The sequence below is a fragment of the Thalassophryne amazonica genome, chromosome 8 (assembly GCF_902500255.1).
Source record: "Thalassophryne amazonica chromosome 8, fThaAma1.1, whole genome shotgun sequence".
NCBI lineage: Eukaryota > Metazoa > Chordata > Actinopteri > Batrachoidiformes > Batrachoididae > Thalassophryne > Thalassophryne amazonica.
Genome location: NC_047110.1, coordinates 109,346,757 through 109,369,155, shown reverse-complemented (window position 1 = coordinate 109,369,155; position 22,399 = coordinate 109,346,757). Strand labels below are relative to the sequence as shown.

The following is a 22,399-nucleotide window of genomic DNA, read 5'->3' as shown; positions in this document are numbered from 1 at the left end:
AGCGTTCCTGTTAGTGTCCACATGAAGACATGGGAATGTGCTGTCTTCAGGCACCGTCTGAAATCCTTTCACAGCATCTTTTCCCACATTTCTATGGGGAAATAAGACATACTATTTGCTTTAAAAAGTAAACAGTGTGCAAACACTCAACTGTGTGATCTTTATAGACACTAATGTGGAAGGTTTAATGATGGATGATTTTATTATTTATTTTATTTCATAATCATGCAAACCAAGTCACAGCATAATATTTCAATAATAAATTACATCCAATAATACTGGGTGGGACAAATGAAGTCCAAACACTCTCCCATCTCCAAGCCACGGAACAACTAAAACTAACAAGCTAACCTTGGATCGACTCAACAAAAATATAAACGCAACACTTTTGGTTTTGCTCCCATTTTGTATGAGATGAACTCAAAGATCTAAAACGTTTTCCACATACACAATATCACCATTTCCCTCAAATATTGTTCACAAACCAGTCTAAATCTGTGATAGTGAGCACTTCTCCTTTGCTGAGATAATCCATCCCACCTCACAGGTGTGCCATATCAAGATGCTGATTAGACACCATGATTAGTGCACAGGTGTGCCTTAGACTGCCCACAATAAAAGGCCACTCTGAAAGGTGCAGTTTTGTTTTATTGGGGGGGATACCAGTCAGTATCTGGTGTGACCACCATTTGCCTCATGCAGTGCAACACATCTCCTTCGCATAGAGTTGATCAGGTTGTCAATTGTGGCCTGTGGAATGTTGGTCCATTCCTCTTCAATGGCTGTACGAAGTTGCTGGATATTGGCAGGAACTGGTACACGCTGTCGTATACGCCGGTCCAGAGCATCCCAAACATGCTCAATGGGTGACATGTCCGGTGAGTATGCCGGCCATGCAAGAACTGGGACATTTTCAGCTTCCAAGAATTGTGTACAGATCCTTGCAACATGGGGCCGTGCATTATCCTGCTGCAACATGAGGTGATGTTCTTGGATGTATGGCACAACAATGGGCCTCAGGATCTCGTCACGGTATCTCTGTGCATTCAAAATGCCATCAATAAAATGCACCTGTGTTCTTCATCCATAACAGACGCCTGCCCATACTATAACCCCACCGCCACCATGGGCCACTCGATCCACAACATTGACATCAGAAAACCGCTCACCCACACGACGCCACACACGCTGTCTGCCATCTGCCCTGGACAGTGTGAACCAGGATTCATCCTTGAAGAGAACACCTCTCCAACGTGCCAAACGCCAGTGAATGTGAGCATTTGCCCACTCAAGTCGGTTACGACGACGAACTGGAGTCAGGTCGAGACCCCGATGAGGACGACGAGCATGCAGATGAGCTTCCCTGAGACAGTTTCTGACAGTTTGTGCAGAAATTCTTTGGTTATGCAAACCGATTGTTTCAGCAGCTGTCCGAGTGGCTGGTCTCAGACGATCTTGGAGGTGAACATGCTGGATGTGGAGGTCCTGGGCTGGTGTGGTTACACGTGGTCTGCGGTTGTGAGGCTGGTTGGATGTACTGCCAAATTCTCTGAAACGCCTTTGGAGACGGCTTATGGTAGAGAAATGAACAATCAATACACGAGCAACAGCTCTGGTTGACATTCCTGCTGTCAGCATGCCAGTTGCACGCTCCCTCAAATCTTGCGACATCTGTGGCATTGTGCTGTGTGATAAAACTGCACCTTTCAGAGTGGCCTTTTATTGTGGGCAGTCTAAGGCACACCTGTGCACTAATCATGGTGTCTAATCAGCATCTTGATATGGCACACCTGTGAGGTGGGATGGATTATCTCAGCAAAGGAGAAGTGCTCACTATCACAGATTTAGACTGGTTTGTGAACAATATTTGAGGGAAATGGTGATATTGTGTATGTGGAAAAAGTTTTAGATCTTTGAGTTCATCTCATACAAAATGGGAGCAAAACCAAAAGTGTTGCGTTTATATTTTTGTTGAGTGTATTTTGGAGACTGGGCAGTGGTTTTCATGATAGGTGGCTATTAAAATTTAGGACAGGCCTATTGCTGTTGTCTGCCTGGGTGGTTGCTACCCAGGACCCAAGGGGGTTCCACGGTTCCGCAGTGTGGTGGGGACCTTGTACGCCCCAAGCCTGCAAAAGGTCGCCATGAAGGTGCAATAGGAACCTTGAATTCAATACTGGAAGTAGAGGTTTTATTTTGTCAGGTCTTTCTGAATGTCCGATGGTTCTGAACAGTTTGCGAGCCACATTGCATCACGACCACATGGCCTCATTGCATTATCAACCCACAACCACATCTCATTCTCTTTATTTATGACAATTACAAAATGTTTTCCATCATTTGAATCTTAATATGACACAAGTTTGCTAAAATTAATGATAATAAAAAGCGACTCCAGTCTGCTTAGTGGCTAATGCTGTTGTTTTTTCAGTAATATTATATGCAATTATAGACTTTTGATTTCGGTGAACCCCATCCTGACCAGGGCCGCATAATCACAGGTACACCGAAATCAAAAGTCTATAACTGCTTTATTATATGGTAAACAAGAAAATTGGGAGTTTGTCAAACATACTATTAGAGTTAGCTGGCAGGTTAAAAGGGAATAAACTGCTGTCCAAGTCTGACCCCCCATCGTGGGTAGTCCTTGTTTTCGCAGATGTGGAATACCTCGTGGTGTGTTGAAAAAGAGTTTGTGATTTGTGCGATTTACTGCTTGTTAATCAACAAGTGTAACCAAAACACTGTCTGCATGGCAAAACGGCACACTAAACAAGTATTAATTACACTGCGATGGGAAGTGACTTTAAAATACATTAGCGGCACAAATTAACATATACAACAATATAACAACAAATAAAACTTAGCTGCTGTTGAAAAGTACTACAACTTGACCAAGGTGTTACGAATTGATCAAACAGGTGCTATGAGTTGGTAGGTGATATGTTGACCTGATACCATCTCCAGTTTCAATGCTTTGGAAAGGAGCATTAGCTCCTAGCTAACAACCCACTGGCATGCCAGAGGTGCGTAATAATAATAATAATAATAATAATAATAATAATAATAATAAAAAGTCAGATATGTTAAAACTTGTTAGTATTGTTGGGGGAGGGGGGGGGTGGCAGTGATGTGTAGCAGCGACCGAGAAGCGATAAGTCCAGTTACCTCTGAATGCAGCACCAGTTCCCTGTTGTTGTGACAAAACCCTCTCTCCCCTATATTTTTCAGTTTCACAGAAAAGTTTTGGATTCTCGGAAAAGGGTTTCTGCGCTATGACGTCATCCTCGTACTCTCGGTCAATCATCGATTCGGCACTGTTAAGTGTGTGATTGGTAAAGATCAATAAAACATGGAGTGACTTGGACACGTTTTATTTGTATGCGTGTGTGTGTTTGCGTACACCGTGGGCAGACGAATTCCTGATTAATCATCCTTCTGTGTAAGTAAACTGACGTTAAAAAAGAAAAAGTTAACATTTTGACGCCTCTATGTGTGCGCGCGCTCCCGTGTTTCCCGCCTTTGACCGTCTCGCGCGGCGCGCGCCGCCGCTGCTGTCGCCCCCCGCCTCAGACAGTCTGCGGGCTCTCGGGGGAAGATGGCAGCCGTTCGGCTCCTCTGCTCCGCTCTGCTGCTCCTCACGTTCCTGTCGGTGCTTCATCATTCTTCAGCTTTCTGGCTCCTTGACGTCCTCTTCCCTCCGGCCGCCAAACCCAGAGAAGCTCCGGTGAGCAACACCACCCAGCCTCCGCTCGTCATCGGTAAGACGTCACTCAAAAAGCTGTTTTTTCTCTCCTTAATGTTCGGGGTTTTTTTTTTTTTTTTTTTTTTTGTCGTCTAAATCAGCACTCGTTAGAGCGCACACTTCTGAGAACCTTCCCAACTTAATATGACAGCTTCATTTGTTAAGACTCAAATGAATTAAGTAGATTGATGTTCATTTAAGAAATTTTTACACCAACTTCTCAATTTAAGTTGGACTAACTTAATCTAAGTGTTAAGTTGAGGCAGTTTCATCAAGCTTTTCCTCTTTTTTTCTCCAGTGTGGCTGAGTGTCAAATTAAAAAAATTGAAAGTGTTGATTTAACACCCTGATAATGTTTTCCAGCTGACTCTTAAGCTATGGTCACATTATGCTGTGTTTACACATAACACTGACAAGTCACGAATGCCACAAAGTATACATTCTTGGCTGCTGATCATGAAGGTGATGACTTGGGACAGAGACGTCAGGAGTCCTCAAGAACTGTTGCAACCTGTTACGATTAATGGCACATATCGCTGGCCAATGATCACGAACCATTCAAGAATAATGTTCTACGCATTTGCACACTATTGCGGGAAACAGCGCATCGTTCTGTCATGAATCTATCAGGAATGTTGTGAATCAGGCAAATTGTCTCCCCCCCCCCCCCCATATTCATGCTACTGTAAGCTGCTGAACAGTTCACATCGCTCTAAATTGCTCCTCAACACCCACATGAATTCACAGCAGAAGAACTTTGTGATTGCATGCTTAGTTAGTTGGGCACTATGCCATGGAGTTGCACAGAAAGGAGGAGGAGGAGACTGAGAGAACCAGATGTCTGGCTGCACACGGCTTTCCTCTGGCTCAGGCACAACAGCAGGTGGAACACCTGCAGGAGCGCTCCGATGAGCATTGGAACAAGATTTAGCCGACTTGGTGTCACTGTCCTTCTTCGGCAAACTGCAGTAATGATACTGAATGGGTTTAACTTTGCGTATGTGAGAGAAATGATTCGTAGTGGCACACAGTGAAAAGTGTGTTAAAATTCGTGTCAGAACTTGACAGTTTCTGTGTCAATTCATAACACTTGAGAGGATGGACTCCAAGAACCATCACAGGAACCACTACGAATGCTATCATGCTCTATTAAGGATCACCACGAATCAACAAGTATCAACAGGCTCAGTTGCGAACTCCACGACATGAGGTGAAATGAGGGTGGTGCGTGACATTCATGTAAGATTTTTTTGACAGCCAAAAACGTGCTCCACGAATATCACAAATATGTGATTTTAACGTACTTTTAGGAACCCTACTCATTTGTGTTAAGTCACGTTAAGAATGTCAGGAATGTGCCACAAATGACAGAAAAATGACATTTGTAGCGCGTCCTGCTTATGTGTAAACGCAGCATTAGCTACATATGATGGTGACACACAGTTGGCTTTGTCGCTTAATGAGGCATTCTCAGATCGTGCACGGTAAAATCCCTGTAAGTTCTCTTGTAAATCACTTCAGGATGTGTTAGCTGATTACAAAAACAGCGTTATTAGTTTCAGAAGCATTTATTTCTTGCTGAATTTTAAGATATATGAGAAACATCTTGCATTTATATAGAAACAGCTGTTTTGGAGCATTTTCCACCACCTTCAATTATTTTGTACAAGTGAGTGTATTGGAGGCCAGCAGGAGGTGCTGTGCAGGTGAAATTTGTAAACCTCACATTCGCCAATGTCAAAAGCAGGCCCTTAGCCGTGATCTGAAAGCGGGGAGGGATGAGGTGGGGTACACCCTGGAGAGGGCACCAGTCTATCGCTGGGCCACAAGAATAATAATATTTTTAATCCAATTACATTTTTTCCATAAATCTGATTGGTTAAGCGTGTGAGATTTCAGACCGTATAATATCGGGGTAACGGTGGCAAAATATTCGACCATTTCACATTTGGATGTATTACCCCGCGCCCTGACCAGTGTTTTGATGAGATGTCATTCCTGTTGAATATCATTCCTGTCCTCCACGCAACTGTGCACAATTCCACAGAACACCAGCCGCGCGCTGTTAGCTGAGAGTGAGAGAAATTCGCGTACTGCTGCTGCCAAAATGGGTGAATTTAAGCCACCATACAAAAGTATCAATGTGGATTCTGATACAGAATTACCGTTTAACATTTGGATTTTCACATTTGATGGATTACGCTGAGCCCTGACCGCTGTTGGAGCAACGCTGCCTCGACAGGAAGCCTCACCGACTGAATTACCTACAGAAAAATAAACCGTGCAAACAGTGGAATTGGATTAGAATGAGAATAACCCCCTTGCGTCTGATGATTTGCGGACGTTCATGCTGTTATACGGTCGCAAATAGCCGTTTTACAGGTTGTAAAGAAGTTTTACAGTGCAAATCATCAGAGATAACAGGGTTATTCCCTAATTATTATTATTATGGCCCTGCCCCCCTGTGACCCCCCATGACCCTTAATTGGAGTAAAAGGGTATAGAAAATGGATGGATGCATGGATTACTATTATTATTATTATTATTATTATTATTCTAAGTAGTAGTTGTATTTAGGAGTATAACAAATGTCTTCAAAATTGGACCTTTAATCTAGGCCTGTTGTGGGGGGAACACGCCCCCCCACAACACCCTCTTTCCGTCTGGATTTGGCCCTGGTTTGCGGTCTGTGAACAGGAAGAATAGAGAACTTGTATGTTTATGTGGAAAGCACAACCTGATTGACAGGTAAGAAGGTGTTATTAGTGCTTTCAGAATCAGAATCGCCTTTACCGTCATTGTAATTTGCATTGCAATGAGATTTGCGTGCAGCTCCAAAATGTTGGGAAGGTGTAGTGACACGGACCCACAACAGGGGGCGTTAATGAACGGACAATGGATGAGCCAAAAAGTAACAATTTAATGTTATGAATTGCACAAAGGAATACAGACAATAACAATAGAGGAGTACAGTCAATCCTATACAAGGTGACGTGTGGGCAGGCTCGAGGATAGAAGATGTCTGTCCAGAGAAGAGCCGGATCCCACACGGCTTCCACCGCCAGCGGATCTGAAGAACACCGGAGCCGCCAAGTCCCAAGTCCCAGGTGGCCACCATCTCCAGCTGTCAGACCAGGTACTGCTGGCAGAAACAGAAACAGTTAATGGTGGGTGTGTGAAGACACACCCAGTAATCGTCCCTTGATCAGTTCCTCCGGGAGGGAGAACCTCCACCTCCGGAAACAGTTTCACCCGTGCAGCTCCTGTCAGTCTCTTCCCTGGAAGGAGTGAGAGGCGAAAAACGTTGCACTCCCACTATCCGCCAGTCCAGCTTCAGACTGAGTCCACAGGAACACGGCTGCACACAGAACAATGTTTAGATACAACAATAATCACCGCAGAGAAGATTACCTCAAGTGGTAGCTGATTTCTCGGTGAGGAGGTGGAATTGCAGTCCGGCTTTTATGGTGATGAGTTGAATGAGTGACAGCTGGTGCTGATAAGTGACAGCTGTCACTCCCAGCGGCTCCAACGCCCTCTCCTGCTTGAAGCCCACACTCCAAGCAGGGCGCCATCTGGTGGTGGTGGGCCAGCAGTACCTCCTCTTCAGCGGCCCACACAACACAAAAGGTGCTTTTCTGAGGTGCGAGTAATTGTTAGCCAAATAAAAGATAATGAATATTAACATTAAATTATTTAAGTATATGTACAACTAAATAAAATGTGGACCAAAGTAAAATGTAAAATGAGAATTATTTACAACTGTGGAATAATATTGCATGGGAAATATTGCACATAGTTACAGATATTGCACAAGGACATTGAAAAGTGCAGATTAAAGTGGTTTGTTAGTGTTCAGCTTTCAACTTCATGCCATCCTCAGAAAGAGACTTTAGGCATATTTGGGACGGAAAGAGCATTAGTAATTTTATTAGCACGTCATGGGTCTGTGTTTCTAGCATGTTTTTATTGCACTAACACAGCAAGGAGACTCACAGAGGTCACAGAGTTTGAAAGAAAAGAAAAGTGTAAAAAAATTTTTGTTGTGTGGGCCGCTGAAGAGGAGGTACTGCTGGCCCACCACCACAAGATGGCGCCCTGCTTGAAGTGCGGACTTCAAGCACGAGAGGGCGTCGGAGCGACCAGGAGTGACAGCTGTCACTCATCATCCGTACCAGCTGTCACTCATCCACTACTCATCACCACCACCATAAAGGCCGGACTGCAACTCCACCTCCCCGCCGAGAAATCAACTACCAATCAGGTAATTTTCTCTGCTGACTTAAATTCGAGTATTAGTCTGATCTCTTTTTGCAGCCGTTTTCCTGGGACGGATACCCTGTCTGCGGAGTTGGCGTTTGGTGTGGACTGCGACGGCTTCGCCTCACACCCCACCCAGATAAGTGGTTATCTCAGGAGCTGCACGAGTGTGTGATTGGAGGTGGAGGTTCTCCCTCCTTTACTGAATACAGACTGTGGGATTACTGAGTGTGCGACCTCACACTCATCTGGACTGTCTCTGTTCTCTGCCAGCAGTACCGGGTCTGACTGCTGAAGACAGCGGCCACCTGGGGCGCAGGGCTTGGCGGCTCCGGTGTTCTTCAGCTCCGTTGGCGGTGGAAGCTGTGTGGATCCGGCTTTTCTCTCGCCAGGCGTCGTCTATCGTCGAGCCTGCCCACACGTCACCTGGTGTATGATTGACAGTCACTGTATTGTTATTGTCTGTACATCGTTGTGTGATTCACAACATTAAATTGTTACTTTTTGGCTTATCCATTGTCCGTTCATTAACGCCCCCTGTTGTGGGTCCGTGTCATGACACTTTCACAACATTTTTGTATCTTTGTACAAAAAAAATCTTTGTAAAGCTCACTGCAGGTGTGCTGCTCGTTGCTCACTGTGTTGTTACCGTGTTGAGAGACAATGACAGCTCTTTTTTTTAACTTGGAGCTGCTGCATAAAACAGCGGACTAACAGCTTGCAAAATCAAATGCTGATATATCGTAAACACGGGGACAGGATTACTGGTGCACGTACCGAACATCTTATTCGTCTTGTACTTAAATAATACCGTGATCCAGTAGACCCCTAACACGTACCAGTACGACAATTGCGGCAAAAGTGGGCGAAGCAGGTAGTTTGTTTGAATAAAGTTATGAAACATTAGAGGCATGGCCGCTTTGAGTAACAGGTAGTGTGTGCCACACTGAGCCGAGTCCAGAGCCCCGCTAGCAGTGGCTGGTAGCTTTTGTGGGCAGACCATGTCTGTCCTTTCTGACCATTTTTTAAAAACAAATAACTGTAATAATATGTCTCGTGCGGTTAATTGCAGCTTCTTCATTCGTATGTTTATGTGTGTGCATTTTGTGTCTCCAGTGCCGGGGAAGTTGGGGAACCGCCTGGAGGCAAAGCTAGATAAACCAACTTTAGTCCACTGGCTGTGCTTCAAGAAAACTAGCCACTGGTTTCCCCTCTGGATTAACCTTAACATGCTTATGCCTGTAGGTGTTGACTGCTGGATCGATAACATTAGGTAACTGGAACTGACCCTGTCCCAAGTCCTCCTCATATCTTCAGACACAACAGGCACAAGTTTTTCTATATATAGAATAAATTGTCACAGCCACAGTAATATTTTCCATTTGTGTTTGTAATCTAATGTCACATTTTAGTAATATGCAATAGCATGTCATCTCTAATAATATTGTGCTGTCATAATTTTCCCAGGTCAGTGTAAATACAGCAGACTTGAGAACCATACTAGAGGACCTAAACTACTTTTCTAGATATTACTAGGGTAATGTAAGAGAAATGTTATTTGCAAAAAATGGACTGTAACACCAGTCAATGTTCTTGTCGATGGTTTAGACTTGTGTACAACAGAACAACTCGGCAGTCATCCAACTCACCAGGGGTGGAAGTACGGGTGCCAGGATTTGGGATGACCTATAGTATTGAATTTCTTGACCAAAACCGACTGACTGGTAAGTGGTCCCACTACCACTCTTTACAGTCCCACTCCGAATAGCTCTAATGACAGAAAAGGTTTTTTTTTTTATTTTGCTGCTGTTTTGAGTAAACCATTGCAAATATTCAAACCTCTATTTTTTAATTATATATGCATTGACGAAAATAAGTATTTGAACACCCTGCGATTTTGCAAGTTCTTCCACTTAGAAATCATGGAGGGGTCTAAAATTTTCATATTAGGTGCATGTCCACTGTGAGAGACATAATCTAGAAAAAAATCCGGATATCACAATGTATGATTTTTTAATAATGTATTTGTATGTTACTGCTGCAAATAAGTATTTGATCACCTACCAACCAGCAAGAATTCTGGCTCACACAGACCTGTTAATTTTTCTTTAAGAAGCCCTCTTATTCTACACTCTTTACCTGTATTAATTGCACCTGTTTGAACTTGTTGCCTGTATAAAAGACACCTGTTCACACACTCAATCAATCACACTCCAACTTGTCCACCATAGCCAAGACCAAAGAGCTGTCTAAGGACACCAGGGACAAAACTGTAGACCTGCACAAGGCTGGGATGGACTACAGGACAACAGGCAAGCAGCTTGGTGAGAAGACAACAACTGTTATGATTATTTATTAGAAAGTGGAAGAAACACAAGATGACTGTTAATCTCCCTCGGTCTGGGATTCCATGCAAGATCTCACTTTGTGGGGTAAGGATGATTCTGAGAAAGCTCAAAACTACACAGGAGGACCTGGTCAATGACCTGAAGAGAGCTGGGACCACAGTCACAAAGATTACATTAGTAACACAGGATGCTGTCATGGTTTAAAATCCTGCAGGGCAGCAAGGTCCCCCTGCTCAAGCCAGCACATGTCCAGGCCCGTTTGAAGTTCACCAGTGACCATCTGGATGATCCAGGGGAGGCATGGGAGAAGGTCATGTGGTCAGATGAGACCATAATAGAGCTTTTTGGAATCAACTCCACTTACCATGTTTAGAGGATGAGAACAACCCCAAGAAAACCATCTCAACCGTGAAGCATGGGGGTGGAAACATCATACTCTGGGGGTGCTCTTCTGCAAAGGGGACAGGACGACTGCACCGTATTGAAGGGAGGATGGACGGGGTCATGTATTGCGAGATTTTGGCAAACAACCTCCTTCCCTCAGTAAGAGCATTGAAGATTGGTCATGGCTGGGTCTTCAGCATGACAATGACTTCAAACACACAGCCAGGGCAACTAAGGAGGGGCTCTGTAAGAAGCATTTCAAGGTCCTGGAGTGGCCTGGCCAGTCTCCAGACCTGAACTCAATAGAAAATCTTTGGAGGGAGCTGAAACTCCAAACCTGAAAGATCTAGAGAAGATCTGTATGGAGGAGTGGACCAAAATCCCTGCTGCAGTGTGTGAAAACTTGGTCAAGAACTACAGGAAATGTTTGACCTCTGTAATTGCAAACAAAGGCTACTGTACCAAATATTAACATTGATTTTCACAGGTGTTCAAATACTAATTTGCTGCAGTAACATACAAATAAATTATTAAAAAAATCATACATTGTGATTTCTGGATTTTTTTTTTTTTTTTTAGATTATGTCTCTCACAGTGGACATGCACCTAAGATGAAAATTTCAGACCCCTCCATGATTTCTAAGTGGAAACTTTAAATTGTCCATAGCTGTGCGTGCGGGTGTGAATGTGTTTGTTTGTCTATATGTGGCCCTGCGACAGACTGGGGTCCTGTCCAGTGTTGGGCTGAGTACCGAACTTCGGTTCTTTTATGGCACAGACCGAAATGCTTCGGTAGTACCGAGTATCAAAACATGCCTCATCTTTTGGTGCCAAGTTTCGGTACCCAGAGGTTAATCACTTGCAAGAAGAGCGGTCCACAGCCGTCCTCCTCTCAGCATTCAAGTCCACCTGTGGACGTTACAGAGCACGAGCAGCCTGATTCAAAATCTCCATCACTGGATTCCACTTCAACTGCAACTTAATACGTGCACTGTTTTGAAGCTTGAAGCAGTGAAGCACTGCTCTGACCCTTTTCTTCGAATGGTTCATTGCTTTGCTGCTTTTCAGAAGCGGCAACTCTGCAGAGGTATTGAGTGACATTCATGCCAAAATGTCTGAAAGTAAATGCTTTTGACAGAAACTACAGAGTGTTTTCAAGTGTTCTTTTGCACTGGAAATCATTTGTTGCTTATTTTTTTTGTAAGAAAACTGCTTGGAGTGGAAAATTACCAAAGCAGAAAAATAAAACTCAAGATTTGTACAATGTGTAATGTAATTTTCTTTTTACTAGAATTGATCTTATAAAATTGGTATTGAAAAAAGTATCATTCAGGAACTGGTATCAAAGTGAAGGTATTGGTATTGGTACCGTATTGAAAATTTTTGATTGATAACCAGCCCTAGTCCAGTGTGAACCTAGCCGCATGCCCTATGACTGCTGGGATAGGCTCCAGCACCCTGTGACCCTTAATTAGAGTAAGATGTTGAAGATGCGTAAGTATGGGGAATGTCCAATCTGCCACTTTTTTATGTCTACGGTTGCTTCTGTGGGTGTGGTCAGATTTTTGTGAACATGATAAATTAATAACATGGTAGATATGTTATATTTACAACATACACTCTAGGTCCTTGGACAGAAGATCTGCTGGTTTACTAAAGACAAATTGTTTGTTTAGTGAACACTTTTTCATGAATATTTGATGCCACCTACAATAAAAAAAAAAATGTAGGCCCTTCCTTTCAGTTGTTATGGTTGGTCTTGTGACAGCATCTAGAATTATCTTAAGACACTGGAAGACCACTGTGCGCCCTGAGATAAAGGACTGGATTAAATCAGTGGCGGAGGCAGCCTCTTATATGGCCATGCTCAACAACTTGAAAGGGGACAGAGACATTGAATGGAACAGCTTTTGGGACACTTTTAGAAGTGGTATATAAGGCCTCTGTGATACTGCTTTAGAGGTTTTTTTTTTTTTCTAACTTTTTTCCAGCTCACTGCAGATATCTGTTTTTGTAACTGTCTTACTATAACCTGTATTGCGTTGTTAACTTGAACGGGGGGATGCACCAGCCTTTGTTTATGTTTATATTTGTTTTTGTAAATGTTTTGAAAATCAGTAAAAACTTAAATTACAAAAAAAATGTAAGCCCTTATTATAAGACAACCTTATTTTTTCAGACTCATTTCCAAGACAAAAATGTATTTTATTCACAATAATAATCATCATCCAGATGTTTTTAGTTATTTCAGGATTACTTGAAAACTAATGAACCATTTGTCACAGAATGTTCAAATGCCAAGTCAGGAAAAAAGTTATTCAATTTTGGGGTGGATCTTGATTCTTCTTCTTTCGGCTGTTCCCATTAGGGGGCGCCACAGCAGATCAATCGTTTCCATCTCACCCTGTCCTCTGTAATTTTCTCTGTCATGCCAATCACCTGTATGTCCTCCCTCACCACATCCATAAGCCTCCTCTTTGGCCTCCCTCTTCTCCTCCTGCCTGGTGGCTCCATCCACATAGATCTTCACCTGTTTTCTAAGCCTAGCTTCTACTACTCTTTCCCATAAATTCATGCTGTGGCTGATCATCTTTATGCCTCTGTAGTTACTGCAGCTCTCCACATCACCCTTGTTCTCGAAAATAGGAACCAGCACACTTTGTCTCTACTCCTCAGGCATCTTCTCACTTTACAAAATTTTATTAAAAACTCTGATTCGAAAGTCCACTGCAATCTCTCCTAGACATTTCCATGCCTCCACTTGAATGTCATCTGGACCAACTGCCTTTCCACTCTTCATCCTCTTCATAGATGCTCTCACTTCATCCTTACTAATCTCTTGCACTTCCCGATTTATTCTCTCAACATCATCCAGCTTTTTCTGTCTCTCATTTTCTTTCATCAGCTCCTCAAAATATTCTCTCCACCTTCTCAACACACTCTCCTCCCTGTCAGCACATTATCATCTGCATGTTTTACCACCCTAACCTACTGCACATCCTTTCCAGCCCTTGCCCTTTGTTTGGCCAATTGGTACAAGTCATTTTCTCCTTCCCTACTATTCAGTTTCTTGTACAGCTCTGTAAAGGCCTTTTCTTTCGCTTTTGCCCCTTTTTTCACCTACCACATCTCCTTGTACTCCTGTCTACTTTCTTCATCTCACACCCAGTACCTTCCTAGCTGTCTCCCTCTCCATATCTGCAGTAGTTCCCCAGATGTCCAAAATTGCTTCACCTCCATCCAGTGCCTATCTCACCTGCTCACTGAATTTCACACAACAGTCTTCCTCCTTCAATTTGCGCCATCTGATCCTTTGTTGAGCTCTCACTCTCCTCTTCACCACTGAAGTCATCCTACAAAGCACCATCCTGTGCTGTCCAGCTACACTCTCTCCTGCCACCACTTTACAGTCTCTAATTTATTTTAGCTTCCATCTCCTACAAAGAATGTAGTCCATCTGTGTGCACCTTCCTCCACTCTGTCACCCTATGCTCCTCTCTTTTCCTAAAGTAGGTGGATCTTGATCAAGCTATGGATATCTTTTTTATTATTATTACTAATCTTTGGGAGAAAAAAAAATCTTGTTCATACCATGTTGAAAATAATCCAAATGAACATCTTATCAGAGGCTGGCTTTTGAGCTGGATTTTAATCATCATTTACACTTTTTAAAATATACTGTATTTACTTTTGACCGATGCAGCAGATTGAATTTTAAATAATTTGACAGTGCTTATATCCAGATCAGGTGAACTGTGTAGGAATTACAGCCCTCACCCTGTTTTCTTCCCCTTGTTATTATTGTCTCTGCAGCCCATCGTAATTGATGGATCCGAGGTGGAGGTGGTTTCCACCTATAGGTACCTTGGGCTGCAGCTGGATAACAGGCTGAGCTGGGCAGCTAATATGGATGCTGTCTATAAGAGGGGACAGAGTAGAATGTACTTTCTTAGGATGCTGGCTTCATTCAGGGTCTGCTCCAAGTTATTATACATGTTCTATCAGTCCATCTTGTCCAGTGTTCTTTTCTACGCCGTTGTGTGTTGGGGGGGCGGTGTGAGGAAGAAGGACATTCTGCAGCTGAATCGGCTCATTAAAAAAGCCGGCTCTGTGGTGGGACTGTGTCTGGACTCTGTAGAGAGGGTGCTGGAGCGGAGAACACTCTCCAAGATCAGGGCAGTCCTGTCCAATCAGAGCCACCCGCTGAACTCTGTGATATCCAAGCAGGGGAGCGCCTTCAGTTCCAGATTCCTCTCCCTCAAATGCTCCACTGACAGACTGAAGGACTCTTTTGTCCCGCAAGCCATCAGGCTGTATAATGTAGCCACATCAGCCAGGGGTAGCAGACGAGGGCTATAAATGCCTAAACATAGTGTCAGGTGCCTTGACTCCTGTAACTTGTTGCACTTTATATGCTGTTTTTGTACTATTTATTTATTAACTTGTCTCGGTGCTGTTTTTATTCATTAACTTATTTTTTAACTTGTTGTGTAACTTTTATATGTATGAATGAGAGCGACAGATGCCACACAATTTCCCTCGGGATTAATAAAGTATTTATCTATCTATCTAAAGGTAATTTAACAGTTAAATTGCTCACCCTTTTCATGTCCTAATTTATAATTCCAGATCAAATATCCAGAACTGATTTATTTAGTGTTGCATTGGAATCGGATGCTGTTAAATGTCAATGTGCAAGAACCCCAAAAGGCCCAGAAGGCCACGGTGACAGACCAACACCTGATGAACTTTGTAGCTCAGCTGTTTTTACTGCAAGTAAAGCAAATATAGACATTGATATCTGGTATTGATTGAGTCTGCCGCTGTGTCTAACAGGTTATTTTCACACTATGGTGGAACATTTGGTCAACATGGGCTATGTCCGCAATGAGACGGTCCGAGGAGCGCCGTATGATTGGAGATTCGCACCAAGTGAGTGGTTCAGTCACACAAGAACTGATAGAATACAGTGAAAGTCAACGTCTTAAAACCAGTAGACGGGAATAACCGTGATGACTCCTACGAGCTTTTTTGTAAGAATTGAAATCGTGCTGTTTTAGCCATGCTAAAGTACTCGTCCTTATTAATTCTGATGGTGGTTGTTTGAAGTCTTTCCTGTCCTCTGTGGTACCACAGATGAGAATTCAGAGTATTTAGCTCAGCTGAAGGGCCTGGTGGAAGAAATGTACGATCAGTACCAGCAGCCTGTTTACCTGATGGGGCACAGCATGGGCTGCCAGTACCTTCTGTACTTCCTCAACCATCAGCCTCAGGCCTGGAAAGACAAGTACATCAGAGGCTTCATCTCTTTAGCAGCTCCTTGGGGGGGCGCTGTTAAAACACTCAAGGTCATGGCATCAGGTAAGTGAAACATATATTACCCTGTATCTTTACTACTAATTTTGGCACTTTAGCTTTGATTAAATTGAGTATTGAGCTGTGTATTTTTTTCTACCTGTTTTCTTAGTACCTGTAAATTTTGGTTGGTCCTCACTGATGATTACACTGTGGATTTTACTGTTTTGTCTACTTCCTAGTTGGAATAATTGCAGCGTTTTATTACACTGTGCAGCGGCAATAGCAGGGTATTGTTTTCATTTGTGTGTTTCTGCATGTCTGTGAACAAGATGACTCAAAAACAACTGGACAGATTTCCTTCAAACTTGATAGGAATATTTATTGGATACGGAGAGATGATTAGATTGTGCAGTAGTTTGGAAAAAGGTCAATGACAACATGATCTTTCATACACTTTTTATATATCTTAAGCTATATCTTGTATATCTCAACAAGTAAGAAGCCTAGATGGATCAATCTTGGTAGCAGTATTACTTTGATATATAGGTTTTTATATATATATATATATATATATATATATATATATATATATATATATATATATATATATGTATATATATATCAACAATCAAGAAACCTAGATGGATGACCTAAAGCATAAATTGATCAACAAAATATTTGTGATTGATTGGTATGAATGACTTAATAATGAAGTCATATGATGACGTCATACACAGTCAAAAACACCATTACAGACATACAGTATGTTTATCTCGTGGTGTGTAGAGTGTGCATGGTATACACCTTCAGTGTAGTTTGCCTCATAAGACTGTACATGTGTACTAGCATACCACCTTTGTTTACTGCAGGTGGAAATGATGGCATCTCGATGATTTCTTCCATCAAGATTCGCGAGGAGCAGAGAACGACAACAACTAATCCCTGGATGGTGCCATCGGTAGAGGCCTGGCCGAATGACCATGTTTTCATTTCCACACCAACCTTTAACTACACCAAGCAGGACTACCAGCGCTTCTTCACAGATATCTCTTTTGAGGATGGCTGGTAAGCCTCACCTACCTCAAAATTATTTCAGTTTGTCAGTGGGGCTTGTTTGACAAATCAGTCTTTGCATCACCAGCTTCAGCCAAATCTCTGAGGGCTCTGTCTTCCACCTAGCAGAAAGCAGCAGATAGCGCTGCGCATGTGTCGTTGCTAGGTTCAGACAAATACAGCTGTCATTTTCATGACCAGTCCCCGCTATGGTTAAATAGTAAGTGCACTTGCGCTCATCTGTCCACCTGTGGGCGTATTGCTCTTAATCCTCTGGGGTCCAGGGACACATGCCAGTGAGTCTAAGTGTAATTTTTGTCATGTTTCTATTGACAGAGCAGTGACAGAATATCTCAGATACTTAATTCGACCACTTCCTGAAACTACAAATTCTAATCTGTGAAAATCAGTGGTCGATCTTTGAGTCACAACCAATCCTACAAGCCAGAGTATGTCACATGGTGTATGTTCTCTCTGCCTGCTGTGAGCATGTAGTGTTCGTTATTGGCAGATCCACACTCAGAGGCACCAGTCAAGGCTCATAAACTCAAACAGAATGGGTTTTGTTTACCTTTTTTTTTTTGTCTTAGAAACAAAGAAAATCATCAGGAACAGTACCGTAATTTTTCTCTTTATTTATTTATTTTTTTGTAAAATCAGAAATTGACATGTTATTTATTTACTTAATCCAAAAAGTAATTATAGGACAAGAGCAACAGACAGGATAGAGATACTGTTTTACAAATATACTGGTTTGGAATGGTCCAGATCTCTGCCATGTAGTTCTCAGCAGGTGACGCTGCTGCATTGCACAGCACATATATCTTTTTTTTTTTTATTATTATTAATTGTACATTTTCTTAAAATCTTTTTCATATCTGACACTACTTTTGTGACCTGAATACTTTGGTAAATCCATTTCTAGCACCAAAGCAATTTGTTTACATGAATAGCGCATTGCGCTCATAGGGCGCAAACCTCCGCTAACACTAGTTTCCAATTCCACAAGTTTTTACCTTGGAAAACATTTTCAAGGTCAAAGTCCTGTTAGAAGTGGCTTTTGATAACTTAGATGTAATCAAATGTCAGGAGTATGTATTTAGTCCATGCATGAGAATCAAAGGTTTTTTTGTGCTGTTGTCAGGTTTTTATTTAAACTTTTTAGGTTTCTGAATCCTTTTTCAGATCATTTTCACAGAACATTTGTCATCTCTGTTTTGCACAATTTGTCATTACCTTTTGGCACTTGGCACTGATAACTGGAAGACAGACAGGCATAAAATTGGAACCTCCATCCAATTTTGGTGGTGTAGGTAAATCCAGAACAGAAAAATGAGAGTGATTGAGGCACTTTTGAGTACTATATAATGCAAAATGTACACCAAATGGGCTTTTCAATATTAAAATCAAATATCCACAAATTCAACAATCCAGATCAAACTTTGTCAGGTGATAGTGAGTGCCAGTCTGCACCTCACTTTCGAATATGAGAATGATTGGGACACATTTGATTAAGATATAATGTAAAATATACATTAAATGGGGTTTCAATGCCCACAAAATGTTGGGAAAGTGTAGTGACACGGACCCACAACAGGGGGCGTAAATGAACGGACAATGGAAGGAGTCAAATTATAACACTTTACTGTTGTGAATGACACAACTAAACACAGCAGATTACAGAATGTGCAAAAGTCAATCAATAAGGTGTCGTGTGGGCAGGCTCGACGATAGGAGACACCCGTCTGGAAACGAACCGGAACCACACGATTCCCACTGCCACCGAACCCGAGGAATACTGGAGCCGCCAAGTCCCGGAGTCCCCAGGTGGCCACCTTCACGGCGTGTCGGATCTGGTACTGCTGGCAGAAAGCAAAGACAGTCAAGGGTGGGTGTGTGAACACCCAGTAACAATCCTGGTGGGAATTCCACCTCCACCTCTCACTCAATACTTGCAGCGATCCCTCAGAGGAAAAAGAGTGCCGTCTTGCACAGCCTCCACAAAAAGGACCGGTACTCCTGCAAACACTCACAATAAACTGATTTACAAAATATCACAAAAAGGCTGAGGATATTACCTCTGGTAGAAGATGATATCTCGGCAGTGTGGTGGAGGTGTCTTCCTGCTTTTATTCCAGATGTGGATTGGATGATTAGTGACAGCTGTCACGGATGATGGGTGACAGCTGTCACCACGGCTTGTTCCTGAGGCGGCAGCGCCCTCTCGTGCCTGAAGCCCGCACTTCAGGCAGGGCGCCCTCTGGTGGTGGGCCAGCAGTACCTCCTCTTCTGGCAGCCCACACAACACAAAATCTGTAATCCAGATCAGATCCTGATCAAACTTTGTCAGTTGATAAAGGATGCCATCCTACATAATGCTCTCAAATATGAAATAAATTTTATCTTTTTCTACAGAGTTATGAATTTTTGAAAATTTGTTCAATGATAAAGGATAGGGATGTTTCCAATATTTTCCTGACTTTGGCATTTAACCTATCACCTTGAAAATTACTGTTGTACAAAAAGTCCATTACGTTGTATTTTGTCAGTGGATGAATGAGAACATGATGCACGTTTTGGGGAAACGTGTGTTTTTGTCCAGGGTTGTACATGATGTGTGACATGAAATCGTCACTGCAAATTGAACAAAACGACCCTTCTGTTGTTTTTGACAGGTACATGTGGGAGGATACGAAGAACCTGACTGGTGATCTACTCCCCCCTGGTGTCGAGGTGTGGTGTATGTACGGCGTAGGGCTACAAACTCCGGTAACATACATTTATGATGAGGGCTTTCCCAACGTGGACCCGGTCAACTTTGTTTACGCTGACGGGGATGACACTGTGGCAAGCTTTAGCATGAGTCTCTGCAAACAGTGGGAGGGGCAGCAGGAGCAGCCCGTCCACATAATCGAGTTCAGAGGGTTGCCGCACTTGGACATCGTGTTCAACGAAAAGGTGCTCGGCCAAATCCAGCAAATTCTGGAAGGTAACTCGGATACGCCCACAGAAGTTGACTGCAGACGTAAAGCAGCACAGTATGCAGTTAGGATTCAGAGTTTGGAGAACACATCAAGTGCTTGATTTTGACAGAGTTACGGCAGATTTTAAGAACCAAACCACAGACTGCTTATATATTTATTATTTACTTTGTTTTCAGTCTAAATTAGTGGTAATCTGGACTTGCATATAATTTGAGCGTGTGCTCTGTGGCCTGTAGCCTTAACCCCATTATCTAACAAACTGCTGAGTGTTACCCTGCTCTCCTTTTTTGTGATTACAAACTGAGATGTTTGGATTATTTTAATGTACGTGCTTTCATTTATGTCTGTAATACTTTTAAGCAGTACAAAACCCAGAAACCATGCACTCATCCACTAACTTTCTGAAGGAGACACATTGGAACTGTAATCTAGAGTATTTTTGGGGGGCGTTCAGGTACATCCACGTTATTGTGGCAAAACATATTTTTCACGCATCTTCTACATGATTATGTATGTGGTGCATTGGGACATTTGAGACCCACACCACGATGGCGTACAACATCGAAAGATCCAGTTTGTTGAGCTTTGAACATGTAAACCTGTAGATCTTATGCAGCATTCATGACATGCTGGAAATTGGGACATTATGAGCTCCAATGTGATTTATTATTATTATTTTTTTATTTCTTTGAAGTTTGCATGGAAGTGCAACGATTTAAAATGACTTGATGTGATGCTGCATTAGATTGTACTTGGGGTGTCGGGGCTCTGACTCTGAAAAATCCAATATAACAGCCATTCAAGTCCAATTCCAAGTTGGAAAACTGGGCAGGATCCGTGAAGGCCGAGGTCACTGATCTGACGTCACAGCAATTTTGTCAAATAATTTTGTAATAATTTTTACTTACAGTATTTTCCAAAGTACTGTATGTCGTGTTTGACGACAGTGTCCTCAGTAATGACTTAAGACACTACGTATTTCACGTGCTGTAATTTAATTACATTAACAAATTTGATACTTTTGTGTGATATATATGCATATTGATTCTTTAAATATTAATGAAGTTGCCAGCATTGACCTTTTTGCACAGATAACTGACATTGTTACTGACTCAAGAATAGAAATAGAAATACACTCACCTGAGATGTTTTGCATCGTGTTCGCCCATGGCAAACAGTTATAATAACATATTAACATGTTTCTCATGAAGGCAACATCAAAGTGTAAATATGTTACTGTAGGCTTCCTGTTTTATGAGTAGATTAAACAAACATACACTTTTCGGAAGTCGCACGTTGCCGACTTGTTTATAATTATCTTGAACACAGCACGAGAATGTGCAGCCAGTAGGGCAGTGACGATGCGTGCAACGTTTGAGAGGCTAATGCTAACAACATACGTGTCAGAATTTGCATAATTGTGTAAACAAGTTTGTTTCCTGTTAATGCCAAAATAAAATACACACACCTTCAAGTGGAAATGTCACCTATTAAATGCAGCTGTCCAGTTTGTTACAAAATTAGTGCAGCTAATTTAGTCATGCTAATGGTTTAGCAAAACCGTTTTTGTTGTTTTTGTTTTGGTTGTTGTTGTTTTGTTTTTTTTTTTGTTTTTTTTTTGCTTCGATTTGCTTGGATCGCTACAGCAGATTCAGTGTGGAGCCGCATGTTGATTTGGCACAAATTTTACACTGGATACCCTTCCCAACACAACTCTAGACAAACAAGTAGAAAGGGCAGGGTAATGGCATATTTAACAATGGGTGCATCATAGAGGAATGTATAGTGCCCCCTGTAGTTCTGGTGTGGTAGAGATCTGCACAGGCCAATGCGGTGCAAAGCTCAAGACTGCAGTAGACCTTCAAACATATTTTAGTCTTTATCACTACAATTTTTGTTTTCTTTTAGGATTGTTAAAATTGTGGATAGTGATAATATCAGTATTAAAGTGCAATAGAAATCTCTAGAATATTCTTTTTGAGTTTATTTTTGTTCTGTACGTTGAGGATTATAAAAAATACTTTACAATCCTTGCGTTGTGTTTTCTTGTCACAGGTCATTTTCTTAACTAATTACTGTTACTTTTTATTCATTAATTATGACTGTAGAATCACACGATTTGGATGTTTGATTTGTGTATTTACATACCAAATGTATTTGAATGTTTCAATTTAATAAAAAGTCTTTTCCCACAAAATGTTTGCGTGTCTCACATGATTGGTGTTTATACTCGTATGTGCTGCTGCCTTTATGTCAGCTAACTTTAATGAACTTTGAGCACTAAACAAGACAAATATTTCAATAGTTAGACCACATGTCATTTACAT

General features: G+C 42.1%; 1 protein-coding gene across 1 annotated transcript; it reads left to right on the top strand.

Annotated features, from left to right (window-relative positions):
• Positions 1 to 3,305: 3,305 nt before the first annotated feature.
• On the top strand, positions 3,306 to 21,266 carry lcat (lecithin-cholesterol acyltransferase). Its single transcript, XM_034177236.1, has 7 exons — positions 3,306 to 3,761; positions 9,122 to 9,278; positions 9,614 to 9,729; positions 15,574 to 15,669; positions 15,874 to 16,098; positions 16,905 to 17,100; positions 19,764 to 21,266. Exons 1-7 carry the CDS (start codon positions 3,599 to 3,601, stop codon positions 20,170 to 20,172), a joined length of 1,362 nt encoding a protein of 453 aa, XP_034033127.1. The 5' UTR covers positions 3,306 to 3,598; the 3' UTR covers positions 20,173 to 21,266.
• Positions 21,267 to 22,399: the final 1,133 nt, after the last annotated feature.

Excerpts from the sequence above, each read along its gene's own strand:
- lcat (XM_034177236.1), top strand. The coding sequence starts at position 3,599 with ATGGCAGCCGTTCGGCTCCTCTGCTCCGCTCTGCTGCTCCTCACGTTC. Across the intron at positions 15,670-15,873 it reads TGATTGGAGATTCGCACCAA|ATGAGAATTCAGAGTATTTA; the intron begins GTGAGTGGTTCA and ends GTGGTACCACAG. Across the intron at positions 16,099-16,904 it reads ACTCAAGGTCATGGCATCAG|GTGGAAATGATGGCATCTCG; the intron begins GTAAGTGAAACA and ends TGTTTACTGCAG.